The 17,209-nt window shown below is 38.8% G+C and overlaps 1 protein-coding gene across 8 annotated transcripts in view; it reads left to right on the top strand.

Moving 5' to 3' along the window:
- Window positions 1–17,209, top strand: part of sgip1a (SH3GL interacting endocytic adaptor 1a) — a 159,077-nt gene that overhangs the window by 84,579 nt on the left and 57,289 nt on the right. For all 8 annotated transcript variants that reach the window (XM_034179581.1, XM_034179580.1, XM_034179576.1 and 5 more), the window contains exons 3-7: window positions 345–408; window positions 2,245–2,269; window positions 4,933–4,995; window positions 9,878–9,941; window positions 10,432–10,607. In XM_034179581.1, coding sequence (XP_034035472.1) covers window positions 345–408; window positions 2,245–2,269; window positions 4,933–4,995; window positions 9,878–9,941; window positions 10,432–10,607 — 392 coding nt within the window. The remainder of the gene's footprint in view (window positions 1–344; window positions 409–2,244; window positions 2,270–4,932; window positions 4,996–9,877; window positions 9,942–10,431; window positions 10,608–17,209) is intronic.

Here is a 17,209-nt window from a genome sequence, read left to right as displayed (position 1 = left end):
GCTTGTCTAATGATTAGTCTATTAAGGGTGATGGATTAAACCTTTCACTGTTCTCTGTGTTTCACAGTTGTCTTTTATTCTTTGCTGTCACTGATTTTGAATGTCAGTGGATTTTATTCAATTAGAAGGCTTGTGTTGTCTGTCTGTGTTTGTGCTGCGACTGTGGATATTGTTTTAGTTTTCTGTCATGCTGTTGTACTCGCTCACTGAATAATACATAAAAACTTTGCCTTTACCCTCCTAGGTGTTTGACCCTGACTGCCCTTTAACAAAAACCCCCCACACACGGATTGTTTGTCTTCAGTGTCAAAATAATTCAAGCGTGTCCTCTTCTCCCCGCACAGGACTGAAAAAACGTACCAGGAAGGCCTTTGGGATACGGAAGAAAGAGAAGGACAATGACTCGGCGTAAGTTGTGTTTCTCATGAAACATCAGAATTAACTGACTTTAAGAAGAAAATCGATGCCTGTGATTCCTGCAGGGTGGGCACCCACATTACTATGGAATGAAAGGACGAGAAGAAGTTTTCAAGAGTTACAAGTAGAGTCAAATACAAGTTGACGTGCTCCTTGCACATTGTGAGGATCGCTCAGTCTTTTATTTTATTTTTTATTTTTTATTTTTTTGCCTTAGCAACATATTGTATATTTTGCAATGTACTAAAAGCACTGTCAAATTCTACAACATAATGGGCGCATTTTAAGTTCATACATTTTGACGCTGCTAATTTGCACCGACAGGATGATAAAACGACAGTTGGGAAATGGAATTTCTGTTGCCATCTTGTGGTAAATTTTCAGATTACAACTCGCCCAATACAAATTGGATGAGTTGAATTGGGTTCTCACAACCGTTGGATCGTGTTGAAAAACCCATACGTAGCTAGGGGAGCTGATGACGTTTGTGCAACAAGATGGACTCAGATGTTCTCCTCCATCCCGCTTCATCGTATTGTGTATAATGGATGTTAGGATTAGGATTAGTGGCATCTAGTTCACTAACTGCATATAACATTCAGTCACTTCAGCATTGCAGACATCACTGAGCCTCTGTGAAAGCTAGACAGCGATAGCCAAACTGACTAGCTGGTTAACCTCAATGTTTCATAGTCTGAAAATGTTATAACCAGCATAATGGCTCATCTGTTTAACTTCAGTTGCCTCATTGGTAGTCTTGATGCTGGTCACTGTTCTAGTCTGCAGTTTGTCAGTTTCAGGTTCAGTTTTGTCACATGCTTGGAAAGGGAGGGCCGAGGTTCAGCTATTGGTTTGGTTCCAATTGGAAACTTCAACAGTGGATGGTGTCAAAAGCTCTGTCATGCCCTTTAGAGAAATGCTGAAATGGTGAAAAAGCTACAATAACCAATTTATTAGATTTGTTGTGAAGAATAGAGTCAAATGACTTAATTTATGTCACTGATAGTCTTCTCAGCATTGTCATGACGTTCTCCCATTGAGGATTTCCAGCTCCAATTTCCATCCCCATTTCAAATTAGAGGAAATCAGGCCTGATTTCTTTATTTTTTAAATAAAGAAAATTTGTCTTGCCTATGTGCTTATATACAGGTGTAACAGAATACTAACGCATACATTCAAGTACGTACGATTCCCATTACACAATTGCTTTTGCATATGTGCAAAACACTACTTATGCATTTTCCCCACATTTCCAAAAAGCTAAAATGTCTCTGTGATCATCTCAAAAATATTTTCTGTTGAAAATCACGACATGCTCATCATAGGTTTAAGTTAGAGAGGAGAATCAGGTCGAGGTTTCTGATTAGGGAAGGACGGGCCCCCATTGCTGCATATTGGACCCGCTTATCCAGTTTCACCTAAATTTACCAAAGATTTCCCCCAATCTGTGTCAATTAAACATGATTATTCAGATTTTGTGGATCACAATTTATCCTGGTGTCATGCATTTAAAAAAAACATGTTTAAAACATTCCTGAATGCTACCAGTGTTCCACATCACTGCTTTACCACTGATTACAACCATATTCAGGCCCTGATTGGGCATCAGATTTGTTTTTGCGCCAGAAAAATAGACAATTGGGTAGCTCAAGTCTGCAATGAGAGACCACCCTCAGCCCTTAGCCTCTTTGCAGCTGTGACTGACATCATACAAACCAGTTAAAAACACTGTGATGATGTCTGTAAGCATGTGATTTCAAAGTGAATGATTTAAATGATTTTGGAGATCATCTAACCTTGTCTTCTCCCTTCTGTGATTTATGACAGGGGTTCCCCAGACAGAGACGGTGGCGTAAGTAACAGATCACATTAAATTAACATCATCACATGTGGACGAATGCAGTGCATGAAACAATGGTTGGATTTAATTTTTGAGTTAATGATTTATTTGTTTATTTTTTAACTTGCCTGGAGCCCTGTGAGGTTGACTCGGTACTGAACGCAGCTCGGATGGTTCTTTAGACTAGACTCACCCGTGGTATAGTGTACTAATGTAGTAACGTGTAAGTGTGTAGTACTTAGACTCACTGTAGTGACACAGTGGAAGTCATCAATCAGCTGTTTGATGAGCAGATACGCTGAGGACGCTTTACTAAAGAACCGTGCTTTGAGTCCTCACTGACTGTGAGATTTAAATCTGTAAATATTATTCAGCACAATTTTGTACTATTTGTACCACTTTAAATAATAATACTTATGATGACCATCAGGTCATGTTAATTAAAAATAATTAGTGTGCTTAACTCAGTTTTTTTTATCAACTTGTTGTTAACCCTCATTTTAAATCATTTACTTGTAATTTGTACTTAAATTACAGTGTACATGTGTTGGATTAATATGGTTAAAAAAGAATTGCAATTTTTTTTTTCAGTGGTAAGATGTAACAAAGTAAATTTACTTAGTGATACTTGTAGTAAGAGTACGCAAAGTAATGCAGTAATAAACATTAAGTATTAGTGAATTAAGAATCAATAAAGGTGTTATTTTAGTCATCATTTATTAATGTATTAAGATTCACAAGACATTCATAAAAGGTTACTAACCACATTAGTTAAGACTTAATTCATTGTTAGTTAATGCTATTTACTGCAGTAACATGAAAGTTAATAATTGATGAAACAATTCTATTCAATTTATCTATATACAGTAGTTTCAAATGACAACAGAGTCACCCCAAGGAGCTTCACATGGGTAAGGTTGAACCTTGCCAACACATTAGTCAACTCTTAAATCACTGTTAGTTAATGCTTATTACTGTAATAATTAACATGAAAACATTAATGATTACTAAACATTAATTAATGCTTAATTAATGTTAGTTAATGCTTATTACTGTGTTAACTAACATGAAAAATTAACAAATTACTAAACATTAGTTAATGCTTAATGTTATTTGATTCTTATTACTGTATTCACTTGTAAGCCCCTTTGGTTGCTCCCTTGTTTTTCATTTGGGGTCTCCACAGCGGATCTGAGGTGGATTTGCATGTTGAATTGGCACAAGTTTTACGCCGGATGCCCTCCCTGATGCAACTCCACATTACATGGAGAAATGTGGCAGGGATGAGGTTTGAACCGGGAACCTTCCGCACTGAAACCAAGCGCACTAACTACTTGTCCACCACCCCTTATTATTACTGTATTCACAAACATGAAAAATGAATAGGTGATTACTAAACATTAGTTAATGCTTAATTAACATTAATGAACAGTTAATGCTCATTACTGTATTAACTAACATGAAAAATGAATATGTGATTACTAAACATTAGTTAATAGTTAATTAACATTAACAAGCATTAGTTAATGTTCATTAATGTGTCAACTAACACGAAAAAGTAATAATTGATTACTAAACATTAGTCAGGACTTAAATAATGGTAGATAATGCTTATTACTGCATTCACTAACATGAACACATTAATAAATGATTACTAAGCACATTAGCTAAATCTTAATGCTTATTACTGCATGAGGTAATGTCAGTAAGTAAAGTAAAGTTTTTGTGAAGTGTTACCATTTACTATTGTGGTGTTTACCTAGCCTAAAATTACAGGTAGTCTGCTTGTAATTTACTTGAGGTTTTCTTTTATTGTTGTCACTTTTTGCTTCTGCTGTACAACAATTCAGGGGAAATTTTTGTAGTTTTGACATTTGTCTGACAAGTTAGTAATGCTTTACTTTACAAATTAATATAATAGCAATGTCGCACAGTAATTTGTGTGCAGTATTCAGTGTTGGTTGACATAATGTTGGCATTTGACAGTAAAAGTTTATGCTCACGGTTTAAATTACTACATATTTTAATTGTGAGAGTAAAATTCAGCTCAAGGAAATTCCTCTTGCACCCCGTTTTCATGTTCTCGTACATCAGGAGTTGCATCACGAAGTTCACACGGCATAAAATATGTGCTAAATTCAGATCCATACAGGATCCACTGTGGATACTCTGAAGAATTGCACACAATTTGTGAAAAACAATGGACACAAAATTTAACAAAAAAAACACAGACTTTAAGTTGCAGAAAGTTGATGTTCATTGTACTCCTTAACCCTCAGGGTTCCATGGACATGTTGGTGAGTCAACAACGTTTCTGCACCCATAAGGGTTAATTTAAGTACTGCACACCCGCAGTATACAAGTTATTCTACTTCACCATCTTACGTTGACTTTATTTTTCTGAGGTAATAAGTTTGTATAATTTTTAAAAGTAAAGTCAGCTTATTATATTGTGCAGTGTAGTTCTGGAATGAGAGTTGTTAAAATCAGGTTATTGTCCTGTGAAAAGTCCAGAACATCACGCTGTCACCTGGTGTCCAGCAGATGCAACACTGAGGATTATAAAAGAGAATTTTGTTGCACAGTAGATACAAATTAGACAAGTAGTTAAAGTGCAGTATTTGTACTGTACACAGTTTGGTGGGATTTTTACACTTCACTATTTTTCTTCTCAGTCTCAGAAGAGGTCCAACGGGGCTCCTAATGGATTCTATGGCGACATTGACTGGGACAGATATGTACGTAAAAATGCCCAGCTGTAGGATTTATGTTTAATTGATTTTTATTTTGATTGACTCGCAGTTTTTGTTTCAGATTATAGTAATACTGCTTGTTTTTCTTTTCATGTAATACGAGGGGCGATTGAGAAGTTTTTGGCCTGACCCAGAAAATGTAGGGTGTGGTTCTCCATCTTTTGCATTCTGAGAAACCAATATTTCTCAACATTGCATCCAGTGAGTCAAAACTTCATTACCTTCTCGAGAAATGTTGGTTTCTCAGAATGTAAAAGATGGAGAACCACATCCTACTTTTTCTGGGTCAGGCTCAAAACTTCATAAGTCAATCTTTCCCATGGAAAAAAAATCACAAACCACACACAATTAGATTGTCTTTTTTTTTCCAGGTAACATGTAAAATTACCAGAATTTGCAGTATATTTTTTCCAAGGAAAATTGTAAATCTAAGCACTGATATGTTTATTATTAACCACATTATAAATCCCATGGCTCACACGGGGAGACCTTCAGCTCACCCTAACGTTGACCCTTTAGCATCACGTTATATGATGCTAGTGAGTTTTCATGCTAATGTTAGCCTGTACATCATGTTTTGTAGTGGTAGCAAGTTTTCATGCTAACATTAGTCCATAAGTATTGTGTTATGTGATGCTAGCAGGTTTTCAAGTATGCTTTATGTATGTACGCAAGTCTGTATTTTTAAACACGTTAAAAATCCACCTGTTCCCAACCTCATGCTAACATTACGCACAAGGTCAATGTCTTATCGTCGCACCTAATACCAAGCTAGTGCCAAGCTAAATATGCAGGATATCACATAAGGACTACAAGTTTAAGCTAAAATAAGGAAAGAGTGCTGCAACACAATGAGTGCATTTCCCAATTATTAACTGCAACTGGATTATAGTGCACCTGGAAAGTATTCACAGAACTGCACTTTTTCCACATTTTATGTTAGTCTTATTTCAAAATGGATTAAATTAATTTTTTCCTCAAAATCCTATGCATAATACCCTTTAATGACAATGTGACAAAAGGTTTTATGATATTTTTACAAAGTTATTAAAAAAACCCTAATCTACTTAAAAAAAAAAAAAATCACATGTACATAAGTATTCACAGCCTTTGCCATGAAGCTCGAAATTGAGCTCAGGTACATCCTGCTTCCACTGATCATCCTTGAGATGTTTCTGCAGCTTAATTGGCATCCACCTGGGGTAAATTCAGTTGATTGGATATGATTTGGAAAGGCACACACCTGTCTACATATAAGGCCCCACAGTTGACAGTGCACATCAGAGCACAAACCAAGCATGAAGTCAAAGGAATTGTCTGTAGACCTCTGAGACAGGATTATCTTGAGGCACAAGTCTGGGGAAGGGCACAGAAACATTTCTGCTGCATCCATAAATGGAAGAAATTTGGACCCATCAGGACTCTTCCTAGAGCTGACCATCCATCTAAACTAACCGATCAGGAGAGAAGGACCTTAGTTAGGGAGGTGACCAAGAACCTGATGGTCACTCTATCAGAGCTCCAGCATTCCATTGTGGAGAGAGGAAAACATTCCAGAAGGACAACCATCTCTGCAGCAGTCAAACAGAAGCCACTCTTTAGTAAAAGGCAGATGACAGCCTGCCTAGAGTTTGCGACCATGAGAAACAGACCAGACCATGAGAAACAAAATTCTCTGGTCTGATGAGACAAAGATTGAACTCTTTGGTGTGAATGCAAGGCGTCATGTTTGGAGGACACCAGGCACCGCTCATCACCTAGCCCAGTGTCTCCCAAAGTGGGGTCCGGGACCCCCTGGGGGGCCGCGAGAGATCAACCAGATACACTGATTATTTGCAGGGAAAAAAAAAAAAAAAAAAAAAAAAAAAAAAAAATATATATATATATATATATATATATATATATAAAATACTTATTAACCCTTGTGCTGCCTTCGGGCCAAATTAACCTATATTAAATTTGATTTGTTTATTTATATATTTATTTATCGTCATGAAATGTACTGGTCTAACTTATTTTATGTAACAACTTTTGAGTCACATTCAGCCTCTTTACAAAAGCACACACAAAGACACAAAATATTTAAAAAATGTAAAAAATACGAGGTCTGTCAATAAAGTAACGGCCCTTTTTATTTTTTTCAAAAACTATATGGATTTTTTTACGTCAGACATGCTTGAACCCTCGTGCGCATGCGTGAGTTTTTCCACGCCTGTCGGTGACGTCATTCGCCTGTGAGCACGCCTTGGGAAGGAGTGGTCCCACCCCCTCGTCAGATTTTCATTGTCTGGAAATGGCGGAATGAAAAGGACTTTTTTTCCATCAGAATTTTTTCAGAAGCTGTTAGAGACTGGCACCTGGAAACCATTCAAAAAATGTATGTGGCTTTCGGTGAAAATTTTACAGGCTTCACAGAGAATAAGGTCTGTTACTACAGCTTTAAGGACCCCTTTAAGGACGCTTGGCTCGCCGCGCTCCGAGCTGCGACGACGCGGCACAAGCCACCGGACCATTTCTAAACTGATGGCTCTGTGGATACGAGACCATTGTGTGCTCTTTCTCTGGTTATCACAAGAGCTGGACATCAGCCATTTTCCGGCAGATTTCACTTTTAACAAGAGATTTTGACATGGAAAGCCGCGCGGAGGCTTCGCGCGTAAAGACCGATTCACTTTGGAAGTGAGACAATGGAACACCTCCGTTTCGGGGTGTCAGAGGACAAGTTTGGACATGTCCAGCTCTCCACAATTTCTCTGATACTTACTGGACTGGTAAGCATTGAAAGCCGAGATAGGCATGTCCCAACTTGTCCTCTGACACGCCGAAACAGAGGTGTTCCTTTGTCTCGCTTCCAAAGCGAATCGGTCTTTACGCGCGAAGCCTCCGCGCGGCTTTCCATGACAAAATCTCTTGTTAAAAGTGAAATCTGCCAGAAAATGGCTGATGTCCAGCTCTTGTGATAACCAGAGAAAGAGCACACGATGGTCTTGTATCCACAGAGCCATCCGTTTAGAAATGGTCCGGTGGCTTGTGCCGCGTCGTCGCAGCTCGGAGCGTGACGCGCCGAGCGTCCTTAAAGGGGTCCTTAAAGCTGTAGTAACAGACCTTATTCTCTGTGAAGCCTGTAAAATTTTCACCGAAAGCCAGATAAATTTTTCGAATGGGTTTCAGGTGCCAGTCTCTAACAGCTTCTGAAAAAATTCTGATGGAAAAAAAGTCCTTTTCATTCCGCCATTTCCAGACAATGAAAATCCGACGAGGGTCGGGACCACTCCTTCCCAAGGCGTGCTCACAGGCGAATGACGTAACCGACAGGTGTGGAAAAACTCACACATGCGCACGAGGGTTCAAGCATGTCTGACATAAAAACATATGAATGAAATCCATATAGTTTTTGAAAAAATAAAAAGGACTGTTACTTTATTGACAGACCTTGTATAAATATAAAATATATATACATTTTTTTTACATTTTTAAATATATTTTTTGAAATATTTAACATTTTGAAAGTTCAGAGCTTGTTTGTTGTTTGTAATTCACCCAAAGCCCAGATTAGGTCACATTTTACTTTGCAAATTTGGGAAAAATGTAACACAAAGGTTAGGTGTACATGAGAATATCCTGTGTCACTGTATTACTGGTGCAATTACTGAGTGGGCTGCACAGGCGAGTCAGATTTTTAAGGGGCTGTGGCGCTCCTGACTTTGGGAAGCCCTGACCTAGCCAATACCATCCCTACAGTGAAGCATGGTGGTGGCAGCATCATGCTGTGGGGATGTTTTTCAGCGGCAGAAACTGGGAGATTAGTCAGGACTGAGGGAAAGTTGAGTGCAGCAATGTACAGAGACATCCTGGATGAAAACCTTCTGCAGAGCGCTCTTGACCTCAGACTGAGGCGACGGTTCATGTTTCAGCAGGACAATGACCCTGAGCACACAGCCAAGATATCAAGGGAGGCTTCAGAACAACAACGGATTCAGGTCTGGGCTCTGGCTGGGCCACCTCCTTGAGTGGTCCAGCCAGAGCCCAGACCTGAATCCGATTGAACATGTTTGGAGAGATCTGAAAATGGCTGTGCACCGATCCTCCCCATCCATCCTGATGGAGCTTGAGAGGTGTTGCAAAGAGGAATGGGCAAAACATCATATTCAAGAAGACTTGACGCTGTAATTACTGCCAAAGGTCCAGCAACAAAATCTTGAGCAAAGAGTGTGAATACCTATGTACATGTGATTTCTTAGTTGTAGTTATTTTTTTTATAAATTTGCAAAATAAAAAAAGTTTTTATGTTGTCATTATGGGGTTTTGTGACTAGAATTTTGGAGGAAAAAATTTTATCTACTCTATTTTGGAATAGGATTTTATTAATGAACTCAATTTCATAACCACTGTGACAAAAGAAATCTACTAAAATAATTAACCATTGCTATTTGGAGATTTTATGTACTTCATTAACTTAATTTAATAAATATTGTAAAATAAGTTTTCATTATTTTATTTTGGGGAATTTGAATGAATGGTTTATTTGGACCACAGAAAAAGTGAAGAAAAGATAACATAATATGCACACAACTTAAAAAATGCAATCTTTATTATAAATAAGCCAACAGCATTCAAACAATATACAGCTCAATACTGTGACAATTTATATTTCTGGATTATACATCCAGAAATATAAATTCATTCATTCATTTTGGGCAATTTTAGTAAGATTAAAGTAGATTTATTACCTGTGATTGCACTGGTACTGTATAATGCAACTACCAGCTCGTACATCACCATTTCTCATTGTGCAGTTTTATTTATTTGAATGTTTCTTTATGACATTATTAAATTCAGAGATGTGTGTGTGGGTTTTGTGTTTCAGAATTCTCCTGAAGTGGATGAAGAGGGCTACAGCATCAGACCAGACGAGGAGTCAGACCAAGGAGATATCCTCAGCACAACTTCAGCTGTCATTTCACAGAATGAAATTCTTGTGTCCTCTGCAACCTTACTTAACCCTCACTAAAAGAAACAACAACAAAAAACAGTTATTTTTGGTATGAATAAGATTGGTTATATCCCTGATGTTTTACAAAAAGAAAAGGGGGGGGAAGCAAAATAGTAAAAGCAGTGGTCCTATTCTTATGGAAACCATTTGTACAGAGATTTGTCTTCAGATTTAAACAATCTCCCACAGCAGCATCTACAGGGAGGAATTTCTTGTGCTAAGCACCTGTGAACACAGAGACCTCGATCCAAGGTTGGCCTTGGGTAGCGTAGCTACATGTGCTTGACCATGCCCCAGATACATTTGTGCCATGCTGTTTAGACCTTCTGACTTAAAATCCCAAAACAGGGTCCTACATTTCTGTTGAATAATAAATGAATGAATTTCTGTTTGAATGATGGACCTTTGCTGTCCTTGACACTTTCCACCCACCTTAAAGAAGTCTCACTTCTTCTCCTCTGATGAGTCAGAAGAAGAGGAGGACCACCGAAAAAAATTCAAAATCAAGATTAAGCCTCTCCCGTCTGATCGGGTGGTGTTGGCCCCCTCAGTTGACGAGCTCAAAGCATCCATTGGCAACATAGCGCTGATGCCGTCTCCTCTGGTGAGTAAGTTTTACTTCATTGGCGTCCATCAACAGCATACATCTCATCTCCATTCAGCATATTGTCTGTGTTCATGTCTATTCACACCACAGGAATGTTTCAAGCATGTTACATTGACACGCATTTTGCACTGTTAACAGCTATTTCATACAATGCAGCAACTTCATTTGCACAGCTGCTGTACAAATGTGTATTTCATTACATCCCTGTCGCAAAGTTTGCTTGTTGACCATTTGTTAGGTCTACACTATGGTGCATACAGGGTTCATGACGGATAGTGTGTTAATGGGGATCCATTTGGGCAGGCGATGGTCTAATGGTTAAGTGTTGGGCTTGAGACCAGAGGATCCTCAGTTCAAACCCCAGCCAGACCAGTGTGTGTGTGACTGGGTGAATGTGAGGCATCACTGTAAAGTGCTTTGAGCTTGTGATTTAGATGGAAAAGCGCTATATAAATGCAGCCCATTTACCATTTAATGTTTGAAAAATTTCACTAAAAGTGGGGCAGTGCCCCATTTCAGGATGGAAAAGCAAATACCAAATGATCCAGAATCCACATCCAACCTCAACCAACACCAACAGTTAATGGGATTCATAGGATTGAGTATTCTATCAGGTGTTGAATAAATCAACATAAAGATTTTGAGTAATCCTCAAAAAAATAAAATCACATGCTCAAACAAACACCAGAGGTCAAATCCAGTTGTTGTTAAGATCCATATCCACATCAGAGCACCCGGTAGTCTTGGTACTCCTCTGGCTGATTTATGTGTCATTTCATAGTATTTTTGAGTTCTGTGTGTTTCCCCTCATGATGGTTCCTCTCCTCTCTACTCGAGTGCCTGTTTAGTTTAGTTTGTCTCTCATAGTTTTTACTTTTGTAGCCTTCCCCTCCTGTGAGTTTGTGTGGAGTTTGTTGTCTTTTGTTGTCTTCCTGTCTGTTCTTTTGTCATGTTTCTTCCACCTGTGCGTAATTCGTTGCTTTCCCATGTGGCTCATTAGGAAGCCCATTGATCACAGTCATGGTGCTTTAAAAGGGCTTCCTAACGGACACGCGGGGCAGGTTTTTGTTGAAGTGCATTGTCAGAGTGTTTTTGGTCTTCTCAGTGAGTAATCTGTTGCTGAGCCATTCAGAGTTTCCCAGCTCCTTGTTCTCTCGTGTTTGTGTGTCAGCTCCTGTTAACTCCTTGTTCCCTGGACCTTCTGTCATTCCCTAGATATGTTTTTCCTTCCAGTCCCTTTCTGTGTTTCCACTGAGCCAGCTGTTTGGACTGTGACTTTGTTTGTTATGTTGGTTTTTCCTGCGTTACAGTGCTATGTTTATTGGGCCTGTGTTGGGTTTTGTTTTGTTACGATGTTCTTCCTAAGTTGTATTTTGTTATTGAGGTCTTTGTGTTTATTGAGTCTTGGTTAATGCTTCCTGTGGCATTAACAGGTCTCTTTTTGTTAATAAATTGTCTTTACCTTATCGCAGTGTTTCAGTGTGTGTGTGATTCTGCTTTTTTTCTTTTCTCTCTGTTTGAGGTGCAGCTACATCCAGAGATGAGTGTGGTATCTGTTCCGGAAACCGTTCTGTGCTTCCTGTATGTTCGTTTTGTGAATTGTTTTGTAATTTGTGTCTGTAGCATGGCCCAAGCAGAGGGTCACCCCTTTGAGTCTGGTCTGCTTGAGGTTTCTTCCTCTGGGGAGTTTTTCCTTACCATTGTTGCTCTGGGGCTTGGTAAGGTTAGACCTTACTTGTGTGAAGCACCTTGAGGCAACGTTGTTGTGATTTAGCACTGTATAAATGAAAATAAATCGTAAATTGAAATTTGATCTGTAGGGATGTGAATCTTACAACAGCTCACGATTCAATTCGATTCCTTTTCTTGGGGTGACAATTCGATTCAGAATCGATTTTCGATTGAAAGAGCTCTGAGAAATAGTTATATTACTTAAAAAATGTTTATGTTTAAGAAAATTCAGCTTTACAAGGTTAATCAAGTGATTCTAAAGATGTAAATTTACTTATCTGCTTTGCTCGTTCAGAGTTGGCTGGCAGTTTAACGAAGTGATGGATTGTGCGCTGGTCAGTAGTCAGCAGAGACCGCTGCTCCCCTCTTTTAGCTCCAGGTGATGGCGTAGCATGTGGGCTTGCGGATTTGAAGTGTTTCTGAAGTACTTGACTTTAATTTTGCAAATTTTGCACACTGCATAAGTCATGTCAAGCTCCTTCTTACGCAGCAAATAATAAAATCCAAAATGCGCCCAAACATTTGCCTTCAGCAAAGACGGTGCTGGCTGAATTAGCTCTTTGTCTGCCATGCTAAGCTGCAGCTCACAAATGTTTGAAGCACATCGGACCCTCCCCTCGCGAGGATGCTGCAGTACGGAGGCCGTTGCCTGACAAACCGTACACGCAGCGAGTAAGCAAGAAAATGTTTAAAAAATGCTTTTTAAAAATCGATTCTTTGACATTTTGGATCGATTCAGAATCTTAATAAATAAGAATCGCGATTCAGACGTGAATCAATTTTTTTTTTCCGGCACCCCTATTGATCTGTGTCAGTTGTGGACATTGGTTTACATGCACCTTTGGGTAAAAACTTTCAATCTTAGAGTTCTGCTACTGCACCCATTCCATTTTATAAATGAAATGGTGTGATAAGGCAGTCGCATGAAGTTTTTTTTTTTTTTTTTTTAAATGATGCTTTCAAGACAGACTTCTTTCAGTTTTATTCGCTATTCCAGATTTTCAGTTTGTCTACTTGCTTTTGTTTATGCAGCAAATTATTTGGAGTACTTGAGTCCGGTCGTGGTCTCACCTTTTCACTTACTCAGTTTCATCTTGTCTTGACTCAATCTCAGACTAAAATATGAACATACGAATTACAAATTATAACAAAATCAATAAATTAATTCACAGTGTGTCAACTGGCCCTTTATTTGATAGGACATTCCATAGTGCAGAATGTAATGTAAGTTCAGACTTGTGTTTTTAGGTCTCAGTCTTGCCTCCTCAGAACACTCGGTCTTGAGTTTCTCTCAACTAGTCCAAAATCCAAAGACTTGGTCTTGACTTGCACTCAATCTTTAAAGGTCTTGGTCTTGACTCAGACTTGATATAGGTCATCTTGTCCCCATACCTACAGAGACCATCTAGATATGTGTGTGTGGGTTAGTCCGTTCTAGCCAGCTTGTGTAAGCTGGTCTCCACAGCAGAGCCAGAGTTTATTTACTTATTTTCATATTTAAATGCTACTCTCATCTCTGGGTCTATATATGTGATCCAGCACATGTGCTAACTGTAAACTAAGATGCATGTAAATTTGTGTCCACAGTTGTAACTTGGTTGAGGTAACAGCCGAGCTAAATCTATTGCTTTCTGTCAGCAATTACCTCAAGATTTGACGGTGAATCAAAATCTAAAAATATTTGAATGAGCCAACTGAATTAGTGGTGGAAATCAAATTCCTTCTCTTAATGACTTCCAGCATGACTTTAATTTCTTAACATTAAGGCTGTTTCTGGAGATCTAGACCCAGACATGTTGCTATTCCTCTAGTACTTCAGGCTATTGTTCTGGCATTGACTGACAGACGTGCAGCTATACACTGTTATTATACACTACTATTAGTCCGGTCATATTACGACCTGACCCACCACTGTGTTGTCATTTCGGCTGCTCCCGTCTCAGGATGGGGTCGCCACAGCTGATACAGCCAGATCCGCATTGGTAATTGGCACAAGTTTTATGCCGGATGCCCTTCCTGACGCAACTCCAGTTTCACCCTGAGAAAAGACTTGACCCACCACTAATTGCAAAAAATAAATGTTTTATGTGGGATTCTCCTCTGATACACCCCAGGAATAACATACTAAAAACAGAGAATAATACAAGGGGTGGAAGAGCCCAAATGTGCTAATTTATGTTAATTAGGTCAGAACATCAAAGGAACCAGTCAAACAACTGGAAATCTTGTATCTGTCATCAGAAGATGGACTGAAATACTATCCAGATTCACCTGTAGTGTTGTTAGAAATACTAGAAACTAAAATCAGGTGCCCTTTTGGATAATTAGCTAATTATGTAATCATAATTTAGCTAATTATCACCATTATTGAAAAGAACACCTATTTTACCATAATGCTTAGAATTTGGAACAAATACATCTGAGATGAGTGTCAAATCAGGAGGTGTTCAGATAACACATGTAAGAATCCTAAAGAGGTTGTAATTATGCACATATGGCTTAAACCAAAAGTACGCCTCGTACCAGATAAGACAGAACCTGGAGCGAGATGATTCCAAAGTCACCAAAACACTTTTTGAAGCTCTGTGATTGTTCATTCATCAACTTCATTCACAATGTCCAGATCCATTGCATTAGAGCAGCTCGAGCCTTTCCAGTCTCCACAAGCAAATGTACACTCAAGGCCGTGCCCGAGACAAGTGCATTTCAAAGTACTGCATCCGGTTTTACAGTTGGTGAATAATTTTCAGTAGGCGGTCAGGAGTTGGAGGCAGGTTTGTTTGTACTGGAATGAACTTGCCTCCTTTCCATTGACATATTTGATGGAAGACACGTAGTGAGTGGTACTTCGCTGCACCTGAGGTTGGTGGCAAAACCTGTGCCTGAATCTCTTGAACACCTGACAATCTTTTCTTTAAATCTCTGGCATCTAATTTTATTGAGGCTGTTTTTTTTTCCTCCATTGTACTGGGACACAGTTGCCTTTTCCCCAGCTTCAATAATTCAATCACGTTGAGTATCTGGTCCAGTCAGAAACATTTCCGCATGTTTCCTGAATTCAGAATCATTGAGCAGCATAATTAGCTAATTATCCAAAAGGGCACCCAATTTCAGTTTCTAGTATTTGTAACAACAATTTCCTGTTAAAAGTGAAGCTACCTGAATGAGCGACATCTTGAAGACCAACAACACGTCTCATTGCTGTACACATTTAGAGCCTGTTGTCCATAATTCATACATTCACAACTGAGGACAGTTAGCTTGGGTGTCCAGCCTGAATATTTCAGATAGGAAAGTGGGCTCAGTGAAACTGCATGTTGGGCAGTGGTGCTGTGATATTGGTTGTGATCATATGAGTTTCACATCTTAATAATTCAGTCCAGCCTCAATAACTCTTTCAGGCTATTCAGGTGTGGAATACTTTGCTGTTGTGGTCGTCTTCTGTTTCCGCATACTCAGTGCAATTATGACAAATTCTTAGTCTAATATGTAGACGTGAGTTGTTTTAAAACCCTTTGATGTTGTATCAATAGATATTCAATGATCACCCCATGAGTGTATAGCAAGCGTGACATGGGTACACCGTCTTAGAGCAGGAATGATATTGAGTTTGCTTCTGTTATTAGTTGGGTCTTACTTATTGTTTGAGTTAGGCTGGTGATATTTTGCTTTTGTAGCATATAGAAGAGATAAAAAAAAAAGATAAAACTGGTGAAAAGTGTTGGCAGTAAATCAATAAAATCTACTAATATTCAAGCTTTGAAATGTTGTGTTCTGGTAGATGCAGTCAAAGCCACATACATACAAAATATGTTGCCATAAAATCACCACGATTATCAAAGTGTGGTGGATCCTGTATATAGTCTTGTTGGGTCTTGATCACTCATGATTGGTCCTGATGGTGCAAAATGCCACTACAAGAGATTTAAAAGTGTAAACATGAACTGCTGTCAAACCTTTATAGCTCTTGCTGTTTCCTTAGAGTCTTGCTTACTCTTGCTGCCATTTTGAAGCCAGTCTTGGGTATTTTTGGATGTTTTTGTCAAGTTGAGCAGTAAGACCATACATGACTGTACAATGATAGTCTTGATGGTGTCGTGTTGAATTATAGTGGTTCTTGGTTCATTTGTGATGAATTGTCATCTGTATAATAAAGTCATGGTATTGCCGTAGAGGTGACTTGTGAGTTGATATGACATAGTCAAGATTCATCATGACAACTATATATTGTGCAATCTTGGACAGATGTCAGAATCATGTTGTGTGAACAGGGCTTAAAGGAGAAGTTTCATGTTTTTCAACCCAAGCTGTATTTTGTGTTTTGGGATCATCTTTTCACTTGGCGCAAAAAAAAAAAAAAAAAAAGAATAATCAGCTCATTATTTAATTTGAAAGAAAACGCCACTGCAAGCGAATGACGTAATTAAAGTGCCATGATTGCAAGTGATCATTTGCATGGACAGTTTACATGCAAAGGTAGACGTGCATGTTGACCTCAATACATTTAAGTAAACTTGTTAACTTGACCTATTATACTGTTAGCTGCTTACCTTATTTTTTTAGCCACTGGCTGGCACTGCTGTCCCCTGAGTGATGACAACTCAGGTGCCCAGTAGGTGCCCATTCTGTAAGAATCAGCCCATGCTCAGTTCACTTCTGGGAACATGTGCTGGTGTTGCATGGCGCCATATCCACCATACTATGGAACTATTCTGGATCCACCCAGGCAGACTACCAGTTCATCCTCAGTTCTTTAAAGTAACCTCTTAAGTGCCAGCCAAATGAAACGTGGACATCCCCTTGGCTTTTTCAAGCCACTGGTGCACCCAACAAAGAGGCACCTTTATGCTGGATTACATGGCCAAAAT

The sequence above is a fragment of the Thalassophryne amazonica genome, chromosome 10, assembly GCF_902500255.1.
Source record: "Thalassophryne amazonica chromosome 10, fThaAma1.1, whole genome shotgun sequence".
In the NCBI taxonomy this organism is placed as follows: Eukaryota; Metazoa; Chordata; class Actinopteri; order Batrachoidiformes; family Batrachoididae; genus Thalassophryne; species Thalassophryne amazonica.
The sequence above is the reverse complement of the archived record's forward strand: the minus strand, read 5'-3'. Positions and strand labels throughout refer to the sequence as shown.